This window comes from Cervus canadensis, chromosome 6 (genome assembly GCF_019320065.1).
Source record: "Cervus canadensis isolate Bull #8, Minnesota chromosome 6, ASM1932006v1, whole genome shotgun sequence".
NCBI lineage: Eukaryota > Metazoa > Chordata > Mammalia > Artiodactyla > Cervidae > Cervus > Cervus canadensis.
The window spans coordinates 93,539,757-93,555,830 of NC_057391.1; the positions used below are offsets into that span (position 1 = coordinate 93,539,757).

General features: G+C 40.6%; 1 protein-coding gene across 2 annotated transcripts; it reads left to right on the forward strand.

Annotated features, from left to right (window-relative positions):
• The first annotated feature begins 3,327 nt into the window (after positions 1 to 3,327).
• GPR65 (G protein-coupled receptor 65) lies at positions 3,328 to 12,305 on the forward strand. 2 transcript variants are annotated; one of them, XM_043472713.1, is made up of 3 exons: positions 3,339 to 3,399; positions 3,650 to 3,757; positions 10,612 to 12,305. In XM_043472713.1, exon 3 carries the CDS (start codon positions 11,066 to 11,068, stop codon positions 12,089 to 12,091), a length of 1,026 nt encoding a protein of 341 aa, XP_043328648.1. In that variant the 5' UTR covers positions 3,339 to 3,399; positions 3,650 to 3,757; positions 10,612 to 11,065; the 3' UTR covers positions 12,092 to 12,305. The 2 variants fall into 2 exon arrangements, with proteins under 2 accessions (XP_043328649.1, XP_043328648.1); XM_043472714.1 differs by lacking the exon at positions 3,650 to 3,757 and having other exon boundaries at positions 3,328 to 3,399.
• The last annotated feature ends 3,769 nt before the right edge of the window (positions 12,306 to 16,074 follow it).

Below are 16,074 nucleotides of genomic sequence, written 5' to 3' on the forward strand. Positions count from 1 at the left end.
AAGAGTTCTGCCATAGGCCAGTGCCGGGACTCCGTCCTGTGGCTTCAGAAAACCTGGACTTAGTAAAAAGCAGAGTTATTTAAAAGTTCTCAAGACTCTTATAATGTGGAATTGACAAATTTCAGCATAAGGCAGCCACAGTTTTTCTCCTAATTAATCAGAAGTGAAAGTTTGTGTTTCTTGTGTTTTCAAACAGCATCCGTTGTTTTTTTTTTTTTCTCTTTTGAAGATCAAAATACATAAAAACCTGATGTGGATGTGAAAATAGCATTTCCCTAAAAGCAGAAGTGTAGTTTATTTTGGTAAAATAAGAAATTGTGAGTGTCATGAGATACCCATGTATAGAAGCCACAGATAAGTGGATGTGTGAAACCAAACAAAAATTTTGGATTAGAGTCATGAGTAAATAGAAATCATTGCTTTCATTTTTGTAAAGGCTTAAGGTCAAGCACCGAAGAATTGATGCTTTTGAACTGTGGTGTTGGAGAAGACTCTTGAGAGTCCCTTGGACTGCAAGGAGATCCAACCAGTCCATCCTAAAGGAGATCAGTCCTGAATATTCATTGGAAGGACTGAGGCTGAAGCTGCAACTCCAATACTTTGGCCACCTCATGTGAAGAACTGACTCACTGGGAAAGACCCTGATGCTGGGAGGGATTGAGGGCAGGAGGAGAAGGGGACGACAGAGGACGAGATGGTTGGATGGCATCACCGACTCAATGGACATGAGTTTGAGTAAACTCTGAGAGTTGGTGATGGACAGGAAGCCTGGTGTGCTGCAGTCCATGGAGTTGCAAAGAGTCGGACATGACTGAGTGACTGAACTGAACTGAAGGGTCTTACTATTAATTTTCTGTGTTGTACTTACATTTTTCATTATTTCAGTAAAAGTCGAAGATAGTCTGAATTTTTAAGTTACTGTACGCTATATTGCTTTTAAGTTAGTATATGCTAAATTACTTTGCAAATGTACCTGATAAATCTAAATGAGTACTTTTATTATTTTCAATGAAAGACCTACAAAAGAAGTATAGGAAACCCACTGCACACCTATTACAACCTGAATTAACTTCAAGGAAAAACATTTTTGGTTAAATCACAAGGTTATCTTTTCCAATTCTGGGCAGAAATTTAAAAACTCTACCAACGGGAACATCTAACCTCCTTTTACAAGAACAGACTCAAATCATCATGATTGTAGTTTTTAAAATAAGTTAAATTTTTCCACTTCAAATTAATTTTGTCCTTATAAAGTAAAAATTTCCCCTTCATTTGTAATAAAAGTTTATTCAGTAGGGTTCAAATGTAATGTTTCTGACTTTTTATTATCTCAAAAGTTCTAGGAGCTAGTTTTACTTCATATCAAATCACTTACAAATTTGGCAGCAACTGTCAACCTTAATATACTACATGAGTTTTCATTGTAATAACCCACATCTTTCTTAAATAAATTTTCAAGTTTCATAAAATTATTGATTTGCCTAAGCCAGTTAAGGGGCTTCCCTGTTAGCTCAGCTGGTAAAGAATTCACCTGCAATGCGGGAGACCCCAGTTTGATTCCTGAGTCGGGAAGATCTCCTGGAGAAGGGATAGGCTACCCACTCCAGTGTTCTTGGGCTTCCCTTGTGGTTCAGCTGGTAAAGAATCTGCCTGCAATGTGGGAGACCTGGGCTCGATGCCTGGGTTGGGAAGGTCCCCTGGAAGGGAACAGCTACCCACTCCAGTATTCTTGCCTGAAGAATCAGGAGCCTGTCGGGGACTCCATGGGGTCCCAAAGAGTTGGACACCACTGAGCAACTTTCACCTTCAAACCAGTTAGTTGACCTGGTTTTTAACATGGTTTAGCAATCTCTGATGGACTCTTCTATTCCAAGAGGAAAATCAAAGGAGAAAGTGGTTCTATAATAAAATACTATGTATCTAATCCCATTAGTACTTTATTTTTTTTTTTTAATTTTTTTATTAGTTGGAGGCTAATTACTTCACAACATTTCAGTGGGTTTTGTCATACATTGATATGAATCAGCCATAGATTTACACTTATTCCCCATCCCGATCCCCCCTCCCACCTCCCTCTCCACCCGACTCCTCTGGGTCTTCCCAGTGCACCAGGCCCGAGCACTTGTCTCATGCATCCCACCTGGGCTGGTGATCTGTTTCACCATAGATAGTATACATGCTGTTCTTTTGAAACATCCCACCCTCACATTCTCCCACAGAGTTCAAAAGTCTGTTCTGTATTTCTGTGTCTCTTTTTCTGTTTTGCATATAGGGTTATCATTACCATCTTTCTAAATTCCATATATATGTGTTAGTATGCTGTAATGTTCTTTATCTTTCTGGCTTACTTCACTCTGTATAATGGGCTCCAGTTTCATCCATCTCATTAGGACTGATTCAAATGAATTCTTTTTGACAGCTGAGTAATATTCCATGGTGTATATGTACCACAGCTTCCTTATCCATTCATCTGCTGATGGGCATCTAGGTTGCTTCCATGTCCTGGCACACACTGAGGAAACCATTAGTACTTTAAAAAAAAAAAAACTTTACCACGTTGGCTACTGTGACCCCACCATCATGCCATGCCAAGAGATGAACACGGTCTTTCTGTGGGTTTTCCCCAGGGGCTCAGCAGTAAAAAAAACAACTGGCCTGCAGTGCAGGAGACAGAGGAGACACAGGTTTGATCCCTGGGTCAGGAAGATACTCTGGAGGAGGAAATGGCAACCCAGTCCAATATTCCTGCCTGGAAAATCGACTAGGCACACACACAATGCTCTTCATACACCCAACCCCCATTCTCTCTACTCTTTTTCTCCTAAGATGTTGATCACCCTGATTCCATCTACAATCTCCTCTCCTGCTTCATACATACATATTTCACACATCCAATGACTCATCCTATCTTTCTGTATCTCTCTTGGAGTATTTATCCATTTTGGTGATTATTATCTCCTTCACTAAGTGAGAAGCCCCTTACGGATTAGAACCAGGTCCTATATATTTCCCAGCACAATGCCCTAAGAGTATGATAGATATATGTGTTGACAGATAACTGAAAGAGGGAATGAACAAATAAATGAGATTCTAGTACATATTCTATTAAATCAACACATATAATATCAGTATACAATTGTAACTAAAAGGCAAAGAGAAAAGTGACTTATAAAAATTATGACAGTAAATAATAAATAAAGCATCTTTAAAAATACTTAGGAGACTTCTGTTGCTCAAACTTGGATAATGTACTTACATCTCATTAAGATGCTGCTTCCTCATTGGTTTATGACGACATAGGAGTTCAATTTCCTGTCCCCTCAACAATGCTGGTTTCTCTTCTGGGTGCAAGCAGATTTAGCTGACTCCTCGGCAGAATCACCATCCCAAGGAACATGGGTAAGTGTAAGATTAAAAAATAAAATTTTAAGTAGCTAACATACTTTTGAATGGTTGTCAGTGATATATGCAACATTTTGTCTAGTTTAGGCTGTATAAATGTGATACTATAAGACAGGGAGACATGAGGATGACATATGGTTTCTCTACTTAGAGTGGCAGTAAAGGATGTCAAAATTTTTGTGTAAAATAGTTAGGTAAAACCATCAAAACACAATGGGGGAATGTTTACGCTCTATTTCCTCTACAGGAAACAGCCTATCCACAAACTGAAGATTAAGTGGTTAGGAAGAAACGTGCAAACTCCTGGCTATAGAGCTATCTAGCACCACTTTTTCACCAATATAGTGGTCTACTGGTAAGTTTTTATACCATCAGAAATAATGTGAAATTTGAAAATAATATTTCTAGTATTAATGTTTCCCACATTATTAATAAAATTGAAAATAATATTTCCAGTATTAATTAATAACTTGACTATGACTTGTCTGACTCATAGGAGAGTCTTAATAAGTAGCTATTCAACTGATAAGTGAAGGTAAAGGTTTCCTAGAACACGTTTTATCTTATGATCATCGTCATCAATGGTTTGTATTGTTTTAGGAGCTGTGGATGATCTTCTTTAGGCATTAGGTAGAAATTAAGGTCAGAATCAAAACCTTAACCCTGATTTCTCAGCACTGGACCTAAACGCAATTTCCTCAAAATATGGTTAAAGTAGTGAAAACAGTATCTGAAAAGAGGCATGAATGATAAGAACTACGGGTTCCCTTTTAATCTGAGAGTCACACAAATTAATCTAACAGCTCTCATCTTCGCAGTCTGGTATCACATGTGAAATGTTATTGTGTACATTTCACTCCGTGAGCCTCTGGCTTCTCCGCTGCGCTCTGGATAGCTAGCCGAAGGTGATCTCCATTCGGGAGATGTGGGAGGGAACGCAGACTCGCCGCGTGGCTGGGCTTCCTCGTGGCTCAGTGGTGAAGCGCTCACCTGCCAATGCAGGAGCCTCGAGTTCAATCCCTAGGTCAGGAAGAACCTCTGGAGGAGGAAACGGCAGCTCACTGCAGGGCTCTTGCCCGGCAAATCCCATGAACAGAGGAGCCTGGCGGGCTCCATGGGGTCTCAGAGGAGTGGGACGGCAACAACCAGTGTTGTCGTTCGAGCAGTGTCCGAGGACGCGCAGCCAAGGCTTACCATGTTCTCAGACTGGGCTCCGCGTGTCATCTCGTGCAGTCCTCACAAGGATTCTATAAAATGGTTGCTGAGCTACACCTGTGAAAACTGAAACAGATAAAGAAACACACGTGGCCACAAGTCCCCCAAGAACTGTTGAGAGCCTTTGAGTTCGCAGAGCCCACACGACGCAACCACAAGCCTCCGTAACCCCGTCTCTGTGGTCCCACCCAGAAGGCACTCAGGATCTGCTTCATCAAACCATGCAGTCTCGCGCCTGTTTTAGCTAAGGCAGGAGATGTTTCTGCAAAGAAAGAAATGTATTACACTGAGAATTTTGTGAGTCGGCTCAAAATCATTTTTTCCAGTTGATCCTTCTTATCTTTTTTTCAAGATGCGTTGTTTATCCTTGGCCGCGCTGGCTCTGTTGCCACACACGGGCTTTCTCTAGTTGGGGCGAAGGGCGGCTGCTCCAGGTGTGAGCGAGGGCTTCGCACGGAGGGGCTTCTCTCGCTGGGGAGCGCGGGCGCTCGGTGCGTGGGCTTCAGTAGTTGCGGTGGGCAGGCTTAGTTGCCTCTCGGAGTGCGTCATCTTCCGGGACTAGGGACTGATTCTGGGTCCCCTGGCATCTGTAGGCAGATTCTCAACCGCTGGACCACCAGGAAAGTCCTCCTTAAAAAAAAAAAAAAAAAAAAGCTTATTTGCTGAGTACCACGGACAAAGGAGGAAAGGGTCCTTTCCTGACCATCACCCAGCTCCCCCAGTCCCGCTTCTAAGGAAGAATATTTCCATGGTTTAAATTTCTCCCCCAGACCCATAAGCCTGGTCACGGATATAACGTTGTGAAACGATGAGAATTCCATCCTTGGTAGCTTATTCTATTCTGGGCATCTCGGACATTTTCCTTCCTCTCTTATGTTCTTTAGAAGTCTCTCTAATGAGGATTGTGGGGGTCAATGGTCTCAGTGGTAGTTTATCTTCAAACATCCTTATTTGTGCTCTCATTTTAGAATTTCCTTCCCTTGGGTAGGCTATTAAAGGATGACATTTTTTTCATAGCAATTTGGAAATATCAGTCCACTGCCTTCTGGTTTCTGTTATTGCTGTTGAAAAGGTCTTGGTTGAAATTTCATCCTTCATAGGTAATCCATTTTTTCTCCCTGGCTCTTCTTTTTGTCTTAGTCTTTGGTGATCTGAAGCTTGATTGCAATGCATGTAAAGAGAGATTTCCATCTCTGTTGTTTTTTTTTTTTTTCCCAATCTTATTTCAGATTTGCTGAGCTTCATAATCTGAGGATGCCTCGTCCTGCACCACTTTCAGACATCTCTCAGTCAGCATCATTTCAAACATTGCCTCTCCCCTACTTTCTCCTGTCCTTCGGGAACTTCAGTTATACATATGCTGACCTTTTCACCTTATCCTCCTTATCTCTGTGGTATGGTATTTTCTCATCTCTTTAACACTCTGATAATTTTGTGTACTTCTTTAGCTCTACCTTGCAACATACTAATTTTCTCTTCAACTGGAGTTGGTCAGTTGGTTATTCCCTGTGTTGAGTTTTAATTATTGCAGTTTTTATTTCTGAAAAGGCTCTTTCAATCTTTTATATGCTTACTTATCTTTCATTGTCTCTGGATCCTTATTCATATGTTCAGATTCCTTCTTTTATTTCTTTAGCATATTGGGCATACTTGTTTTGTGTTGTATATCTATTAATTTCATCTCTAAGGCTCTTGTGGATCCAGGTCTCTCCTTTCCTATTTGTTTACTGAATCTCACACAGAGTAGCTAATTTCTGCCTGTGTCTGTTTTCTCTCCCTGTGGTAGCAGGATGTTTGCTCTTTTTATCTATTTTTAAAATCTCGAGTCTTTGTGTGTGTGTTTGTGTGAATGGAGGGCATTTTAATCAGTTCATATTTGTTAGAACCCTATCCGTGAGAATTCTTTAAAGCCTGGGTCAAGGGAGCTCTCCTCAAGGTATGATTTCTATTTGCTTCTTCCAGGACCCTAGTAGACTCACTTTTCCATCTGGTAAGCCTTTGTTTTGGGTGAATTCATTTTCAAGTTACTTAAGTTACTGTTCTGTTGTGCTTCTATAAATTGCCTTTTATGTGTGAGGAAAGGACTAGAATCGTAGTGTTTCTTAGGAAGGCATTTACACTCCACCCGCGGGTAATCGAGGTGATGGTGTCAAGATTCTTTACATCTCATCGCACATAGCCTTTTGATTCCACTTTTTAACCTTAATCACAACATAACCTGTATGTGAAAAAAATGCACGTATCCAAAGGTCACAGCCTGATGCATTTTTACAAACTTGTTCATTTTTACAAACTTGTTCGAGCTTGTCACAAGCTCGTTCATGTGCTGCGTGCTGCGCGGAGTCGCTCAGTCGTGTCTGACTCCTTGTGACCCCGGGGCTGTAGCCCAGGGTTGTTCTTGGCAACACTCATATCAAGAAAGAGAACGCCACTCGGTTCTCAGAAGTCCTCCCGGGGCACTCTTCCTGTCATAACCCAGCCCCTCCCCAAAGGCCGCTGCCTCCTGACTCCTCTTTATCAGGTTTTTACAACAGCTAAACGTTTAACATGACATTCTACGTGGTTGCTTGTAACAAGGCAGATGGGCTTTGTTGAGAAGAAAGGGACTGCAGGAGGTTCCTTCCCACTTCCAATGGGTCTTACTCACATTTTCTTTATCACCACATTATGAGTGGTGAAACATAATTCATTTCAACTTTAAAACAATTCACAGATGGTTCCTGATCTAAACAATAGACCCTTCAAAATTCAGCCTCCTAACTCAAAGTGGTAGCAGGATATTTGCTCCTTTTTAGCCATCTATTCCTAAAACCAAATACAGTGGGGGGAGGGAAAGCCCAATTAAAATGTGTTGCCTCGTAACTTACTGAAAAGGAACACTTTTAACCTTCTGAAGAAGACATGTTGACAAATATAAGGAAACATAAAGACATGCTGTCACTGAGGGTGAGACATGACCTGAGATGATCATCCTCACATGTTTATTTGAAATCCACGCAGTTTAATAGAGAATATAAAAGTAATGCCTTTTAGAAAGTTTAGAGTTATTTTATATCTAGTTTGCATAAATGATTATTGTTGTCATTTTCTTTAATTAGAAGAGCTGTTATAGCTGGAAGACCCAAACCCTAAAAATATTTCAGATTTCTAAAGTATTTATATATATATAAAGGTAGAAGTCAAAGTAGGTAAGAGTCAAGAGACTTTAGAATTACAACCTAGGATTGCAGCCAAGTTCTACCAAGATCAGACAGGTAACTGGGGGCTAATTGCCTAATACGTTACTCAATTCTTCTTTGTAATATAGTGTAATAAACAGCAGAGTTGTACAACATGTATTATAACAAATATACATGCCATTAACATGGAGTCCAGCATGCAGAAAGCCCTCAATAAATGGAGAGCTATCCTCATTTCTGAAAGCACAGATTAACACTACCTGGTTCTTAATCAGACAATATGGACCCTTTGTGCCTGCCTTTTTCTAGCCCTCTGCGTTGTTTCTGAGCTTCAACTGCATTGTTGCATGTAACAATAATTTGTTCCTTTTATTGATGTATAGATTTTTTGTTGTTCTTCACTTACTCAGTCATGTCTGACTCTTTGCAACTCCATGGACTGCAGCATTCCAGGCTTCCCTGTCCATCACCAACTCCCGGAGCTTGCACAAACTCATGTCCATTGAGTCAATGATATCGAACCATCTTATCCTCTGTCTCCCCCTTCTCCTCCTGCCCTCAGTCTTTCCCAGCATCAGGGTCTTTTCCAATGAGTCAGCTCTTCACTTCAGGTAGCTAAAGTATTGGAGCTTCAGCTTCAGCATCAGTCCTTTCAATGAATATTCAGAACTGATTTCCTTTATGATGGACTGGTTGGATCCCCTTGCTGTCCAAGGGACTCTCAAAAGCCTTCTCCAGCACCTTGGTTCAAAAGCATCTTTTCTATTGCTGTTGGGCATTCCAGTTGGGGGATATTATGAGTGATGCTATTGTGAACATTCTAATTCTACCACATGTGTCTTGGGAATGTTATGACTTTCTGTAGAGCACATACCTAGAAGTAGAGTTGCTGAACCATAAGATTTGCATAAGAGCCAAACAGTTTCCCACCCAACAATATATGAGAGTTCCAGATGCTCTACATCAACAAGATTTGGTATTAATATTTGCTATCTTTTTCATTTCATTTATTCTGGTGAAGATGTAGCTGTATCTCACTGTGGTTTTAGGCTGTAGTTCCCTGATGACTAATGAAGCTGAGCACATAGATCCAGTATCGAGTCACTGTTGACCTTAAGTTCTCAGAACGAAACTAATAGTGTAGTCTCAGACCCAGTTCCCAGGTGAGGACCAACCAGAGGCCATGGATAGATGTGGGGTTTTTTCTGAGAATTCCTCAAAGAAGCAACGCTGAGACAGGGAACTTGCCAACTTACCCTGCGGTCTGTAAATACCTGTGAAGTGTTATTTTAGCTTCTTTATTTTGAGGGCGCAGGCTCCTGGACCCCAGCACGTGTTGGATGACCGAGCGCCACTTGCTGCCTGCGCAGGCCCACGCTCTGTCCCTGGTTCTCTGCCGTCAAAAGTAGTTCCTCCAGATCCCCATACGCCTCAGGGTACCCAGCTCACTTAGCTCTCTGATCTTAGCTCTTGCTCCCCCCTCTCTGGCGGGATTCCCTACTGAGCTGAAAGGCTGTTGATTCATGTTTTTAGGTGTGGAAACGCTAGGTGATTTCAGGAATTGTAGTGCTCCGTTTCACGCTGTGTGATCTACACTCCGGGCTCCGGACCTGGCTTACTCTCTGGCTTACTCAGGAAGAGGGCATGACTTCCTTCCCCAGCATGGTGACTCCACAGAGCTTCCTGTGAATATCCCCCTCAGATAAATCAGCGAAGCACCAGCAGACCTCACTATTCCTCTGTTCTAGTGTGGTGAGGAGGACGGCTTCCCTCTTTTTTTTTTTTTCTTTTCTTTCTGTAGATGTTGAATCTACAACATCAGACCTTTTTAGAAAACTAGACTTGTAAGCAATCAGATGTAAATGGTAGAAACTGAAGATCACAAGATATTACCCAGAATCGAGAACCTTCTGCCCTGTCTTTCACAAGAGTATGAGAATGATAAAGTAAATTAGCCCGCAAAGAAAGGAAAGGAAAAACAAATGAGGTAGTGTTGCTTAATTATTTCTGAAGCCTCGACAAGCTGCTATATTTTCAAATGCTTCACTTTATCAAACTTCTTATGACAATTTTTTCTTGGCTCATAAGCTTATTTTGAAAATAAGCGCCTTATACAGAGATTACATAAGAAATTAAAGACTTGAAATGCTGTAATCAGACAGTTTACCATACACTCAAAAGCATTTACTGATTACAAATAAATAACTGAATATGCCATCTTTTTAAAAAATTAGCTTCTAAAATGACTTTTGACTTTAATTTTGCATTCTTAGATTATTTCCAGTAGGAAGTATAATTCCTTCTAACCCAGCATCCTTTGCAGAGAAGGCAATGGCACCCCACTGCAGTACTCTTGCCTGGAAAATCCCTTGGATGGAGGAGCCTTGTAGGCTGCAGTCCATGGGGTCGCTGAGGGTCGGACACGACTGAGCGACTTCCCTTTCACTTTTCACTTTCATCACACATTGGAGAAGGAAAAGGCAACCCTCTCCAGTGTTCTTGCCTGGAGAATCCCAGGGACAGGGGAGCCTGGTGGGCTGCCGTCTATGGGGTCCCACAGAGTCAGACACGACTGAAGCGACTTAGCAGCAGCAGCAGCGTCCTTTGAATAATTGTGATTTTAAATAAGTCAAATATCTCAGCTTGATTTCATTTACTGAAGTCTGCTAAACCATTTTCCCCTTTTAAACACCTTCACTGTATGAAATTTAATGCATTTTTATATCCTCAATAAATGAAATAAAATAAGATTCTTTCAAAAATTATGATGTCTCTTTTAAACATCCAAACTACTCTAGTTTGTTTTTCATTACAGAAACAAAAGCATTTTAGAAAGAGATGCCAACCTCTGTGAAAATGAAACCTTGTATATTCATGTTCGCACCAATCTCTGAGTTTTGTGAAGAACACTGAACTGAAGCCAGCACTCTGTGAAAACTGATGGATAACCTGGTTCATCCTCCAGAGCGCTTCGTCAGCCTCCTGTGACAAGAAGCCCGTGGACTTCTGCACCTTAAAATCGACTGATTCCTTTCGTGACTGCCAGGAGCCTGGATCCTGACTTCCACCCATTGATACCTGTGTGAAAATTGATCTCCATTCATCTTTAAGACCACCGATGAACCAATCAGGACATTTGAAAGCAAGGGAATACTGACACAGTCTTAGCAAAAGAGAATTCGGTGTTGAAAGTGAATCACCAAGAGGCAAGACTCAGTTTGCTGTTTACCGTCTGAGAACAAGTGTGACCGGCCCCTTAAGAGGAAGCAATGAACAGCACCTGCATCGACGAGCAGCATGACTTGGACCACTACTTGTTCCCAGTGGTTTACATCTTCGTGGTGATCGTCAGCATTCCAGCCAACGTCGGTTCTCTGTGTGTGTCTTTTCTGCAGGCAAAGCAAGAAAACGAATTAGGCATTTACCTCTTCAGCTTATCCCTCTCGGACCTGCTCTATGCCTCAACGCTTCCTCTGTGGATCAATTACACCTGGAATAGAGACAACTGGACGCTCTCCCCCTCCCTCTGCAAAGGGAGCGCTTTTCTCATGTACCTGAATTTTTACAGCAGCACAGCTTTCCTCACCTGCATCGCGATCGATCGCTACTTGGCAGTGGTCTACCCCCTGAGGTTCTTTTTTCTAAGGTCGAGAAAATGTGCGTTCATGGTCAGCCTTGCCATCTGGATTTTGGAAACCATCCTCAACGCGGTTATTCTGTGGGAAGATGAAACAGCTGTCGAATATTGTGATGCCAAGAAGTCTAACTTTACTTTATGCTATGACAAATATCCTTTGGAGAACTGGCAAATCAGGTTTAACTTTGCTAGGACGTGTATAGGGTATATGATACCTTTGGTCGTGATAATGACTTGCAACAAGAAAGTTTACCAAGCTGTGCGGCAAAATCAAGCCACGGAAAACAGGGAAAAGAAGAGAATCATAAAACTACTGGTCAGTATCACGTTGACTTTTATCTTGTGTTTTACCCCCTTTCATGTGATGTTGCTGATTCGCAGCGTTTTGGAGCACAACATGAACTTAAAAGAACAAGTATTTGACCATTCCAAGTCTGGGAAACAGAGTTATAAGATCTATAGAATCACAGTTGCATTAACAAGTTTAAATTGTGTTGCTGACCCAATCCTGTACTGCTTCATAACTGAGACAGGAAGATCAGATATGTGGAATATACTAAAGTTCTTTACTGGGAAGCTTAATAAATCAAAAAGACAAAGAAAACGTGTACTTTCTGTATCTACCAAAGATACTATAGAATTAGACATCCTGCAATAGAACCAAGGTATATGTTTTTTTTTTTTTTAAGGTATATGTTTTTTAAAGATATGTGATATTATGCCATCAAGATTATGTTTTGCAAAGGAAACCCAAACAGGAGAGAAGACAGAGAGTTCCCATTGAGGGACAATTTTAATCCTCATGGAAATATTTGAGCAGTGCGTTGTATAGCTCCCTGACTTGTATTAAATGAGAATTAAATAAAATTGAATATTTTCCTAATGACTCGGGGTCATTGTTGTTCACGGCAATTGTTTTTGTACCTGTGCTCTAATCTCTCAGGAAGTCATAGGCTCTCTAGGACCGTTTGTTTTTAAAGTGGTAACCACGGTGTATGGTCGTGGTGATTTTCTCACTCCTATGGATTTCAGACCATCACTCCTCCCAGTCACATGGACCTGTCTCCAACAACACCTACTAAATACTGCTTCTCTTTGTCTCATTAGTTGACAAATATTTATCCAGCCCACTCTGTGTACTAGGTTTTGTGTTAAGTAGTGAGGTTACAAAAGAAAGGATCTAATGAGTTTTTGACCTTATACAGTCACAAAGTCTCTAGCTTGTAAGAGCTCTTTATAAAAGTAAATTGTCTCTGAGTGAGAGTCTGAAGGCCTCATCCACGATATAAAGGATATAAGCCTTGTAAAATTTCTTTCAGCTACTCAGAGAAATTTTTACCTTCTTTAAAATCATCATTTTAAAAAAGTTGGCCAAAGTATTGGAGTTTCAGCTTCAGCATGAGTCCTTCCAATGAATATTCAGGGTTGATTTCCTTTAGGATTGACTGGTTTGATCTCCTTGCTATCCAGAGTCCTGTCTTAAAGCCCTGGAACCCCAAATTCACTTCAGTTGCTTTTCCTCCTTTGTGTTTTTTTAAAAACATACCACTTCACTTTTCTTGTTTATTTTTATAGAAGTATAGTTGATTTACAATGTTATTAATTCCTATTGTACAGCAAAGTGATTCTGTTCTTTCAAAATTTGCCGTTGAGTACAGCATGCTTGTATAGACTTCGCAGGTGGCGCTAGGGGTAAAGAACCCTCCTGCCGAAGCAGGAGATGCAAGGGATGCAGGTTTGATCCCTGGGTCAGGAAGATTCCCTGGAGAAGGGCACGGCAACCCACTCCAGTATTCTTGCCTGGAGAATTCCATGGACGGAGGAGCCTGGTGGGCCACAGTCCGTGGGGTCACACAGAGTTGGACAGGATTGAAGCAAGTTAGCAAGCATGCACACAGTATGGCTGAAATTACCAGAAGTTTCCTGTCTAGACCAAAAGATACACTATGGACAAAAAAGGACATTTATCATACTAAATCTTACATGCAGAGACTTCTTTGAGGGTTTAGAGTATTTAGAAAATCTTGATATATTCTTTCATATTTATATTTTCTCATTATATAAATTACCAAGTTTTAAGTAGGTATCAGGTAAACATTTTTCTTAACTGAAGTATTTTTTAAGAATTGTAAACATTTTCTTATCCTATTCTTCCCTCTTCCTTCTCTGACTTATCTGTTTCTTCTAGTACCCAAAATTGATCACCTAGCAAATATCTTGGTATCATTTGTGTCTCCACACTAGAAAAAAAAAATCCAATAACAGAAAAGACTAATAATTAACTTCTAGATATACACTGAAAAAAAAGCCGGTTAGTGCCCAAACTGACTGCATCTTCTGTTAAAGTTGTCCATGACCGTTTGGGTGCACAAGAGGAAACCACCTTACTTTGGGGCCCCAGTTGCTTCCTCTGATCTTTGCACTTTTCTGATCAGAAAGTTTCTGGAAAACTAGGAGATTGTTTCAGGGCACCCTGAGATACATTTATTTATGATTAAAGGTCAAAGATACATCAATGAAATGAAGAGTAATTAAAAGAGTTTGGGTTGCTTCATTCATTCTTGATAAATTATTGGCAGCCCCAAAATTGAATATATGTTAAAGTAAAAGATCCGAAAAATCTTGCCCATGTTTGGAAACTCAGACATAGATTGTCTTGTCCAAGATCACATAGCTCCTTGGAAGCAGCTGTTAATCAGTTGCTAAGTCGTGTCCAACTCTGCGATCCCAGGAACTGCAGCACACCAGCCTGTCCTTCACTCTCTCCTGGAGTTTGCTCAAGCTTATGACCATTGAGTCAGTGATGCCATCTGACAATCTCTGTTGCCTCCTTCTCCTCCTGCCCTCACTCTTTTCCTGAGTCAGGGTCTTTCCCAATGAGTCGACTCTTCACATCAGGTGGCCAAAGTATTGGAGCTTCAGCTTCAGCCCCAGTCCTTCCAATGAATATTCAGGGTTGATTTCCTTTAGGATTGACTGGTTTGATCTCCTTGCTACCCAGAGTCCTGTCTTAAAGCCTTAGAACCCCAAATTCACTTCAGTTGCTTTCCCTCCTTTGTGTTTTTTTAAAAACATACCATTTCACTTTTCTTGTTTATTTTTATAGAAGTATAGTTGATTTACAATGCTATTAATTCCTATTGTACAGCAAAGTGATTCTGTAATACTTGTAAATATATATACACTAATTTTAAAATATTCTTCTTTATTATGGTTTATCATAGCATTTTTTTAATTGGAGAATAATTGCTTTACGATGTTGTGTTAGTTTCTGCTGAAGGACAATGTGAATCAGATATACATATATCCCCTCCCTCTATATCTACCATATCTTTCCTTAGGGATGCAAAAGACACATACACATGGGGAGTAGTTCAGGATAGTCATTGGATTTAGACCAGAATAAGGAGGAAAAGGAGAGCTGTTTCATGAATCAATACCTCCGGAAATAAATCATAGAGATAGTAATTAAGCTGATATGTTAAAGAGAACTGATTAGAAATTGACCTCAGTTGGTTAAATCAAGAGATAGGGCCAATAAAAATTTGTGGCCCTCTTAGAATGTTCTACTTAATGATTAATAACAAAACCACTAATTTAACATGTTATGAGATAAGTTCCAAAGTAAATCAGGCTGTCAAAACCTTTGAGCAGGGCCAACCATGGAGAATACATGTTAGGTAGTTGCTCATATGATTTAGGGCAAAGTCCTCTAGATATATTGTGGCTCAGCTGGTAAAGAATCTGCCTGCAATGCGGGTGACCTGGGTTCAATTCCTGGGTTGGGAAGATCCCCTGGACAAGGGCACAGCTACCCACTCCAGTATTCTGGCCTGGAAAACTCCACAGCCTGTATAGTCCCTGGGGTCACAAAGAGTCGATCATGACTGAGCGACTTTCACTCACTCACCTCTAGATATAACCTAAAATTATCTACAATCCCAACATTGGGAAGTTTATCCTTTAGTTTTGATAGACTTTCTAGTTTCCTGGTTAAAGTTCCCAGTTTAACTAAAAGTACTTCTGGAAGGAATAAAACCTTGTAGCTATTATTACCTGGGACCTTGTTGTCAGAATTAGATTAGAACTCCAACAATTATCCACTTATGTGCCATTTGACCTTAAAAAATGTTTCTGCTCTCCCTAAGGCTCAGTATCTACAAATAGCAAGGACAGTATAGGAACACTTGCTTTTAAAATAGATGTGAAGACACTTTGAAACTGTGATAAGATTTCTAAATGTTGAGTATTATCAGTTATTCGCATCTTCCCTGATAGCTCAGCTGGTAAAGAATCCACTAGCAATGCAGGAGACCCTGGTTTGATTCCTAGATAGGAAGAGCCACTGGAGAAGAGATAGACTACCCACTCCAGTATTCTGGCCTGGAGAATTTCATGAACTATATAGTCCAGGGGGTCGGTCTCAAAGAGTTGGACATGACTGAATGACTTTCACTTTCACTTTCATTCTCATCTTCATCAGGATTAGTGGACCCAAGTGACGGAATACCCAACAATGGAAACAGTGACAGATTTTATTTTCTTGGGCTCCAAAATCACTGCAGATGATGACTGTAGCCATGAAATTAAAAGACGCTTGCTCCTTGGAAGAAAAGCTATGCCCATCTTAGACAGTATATT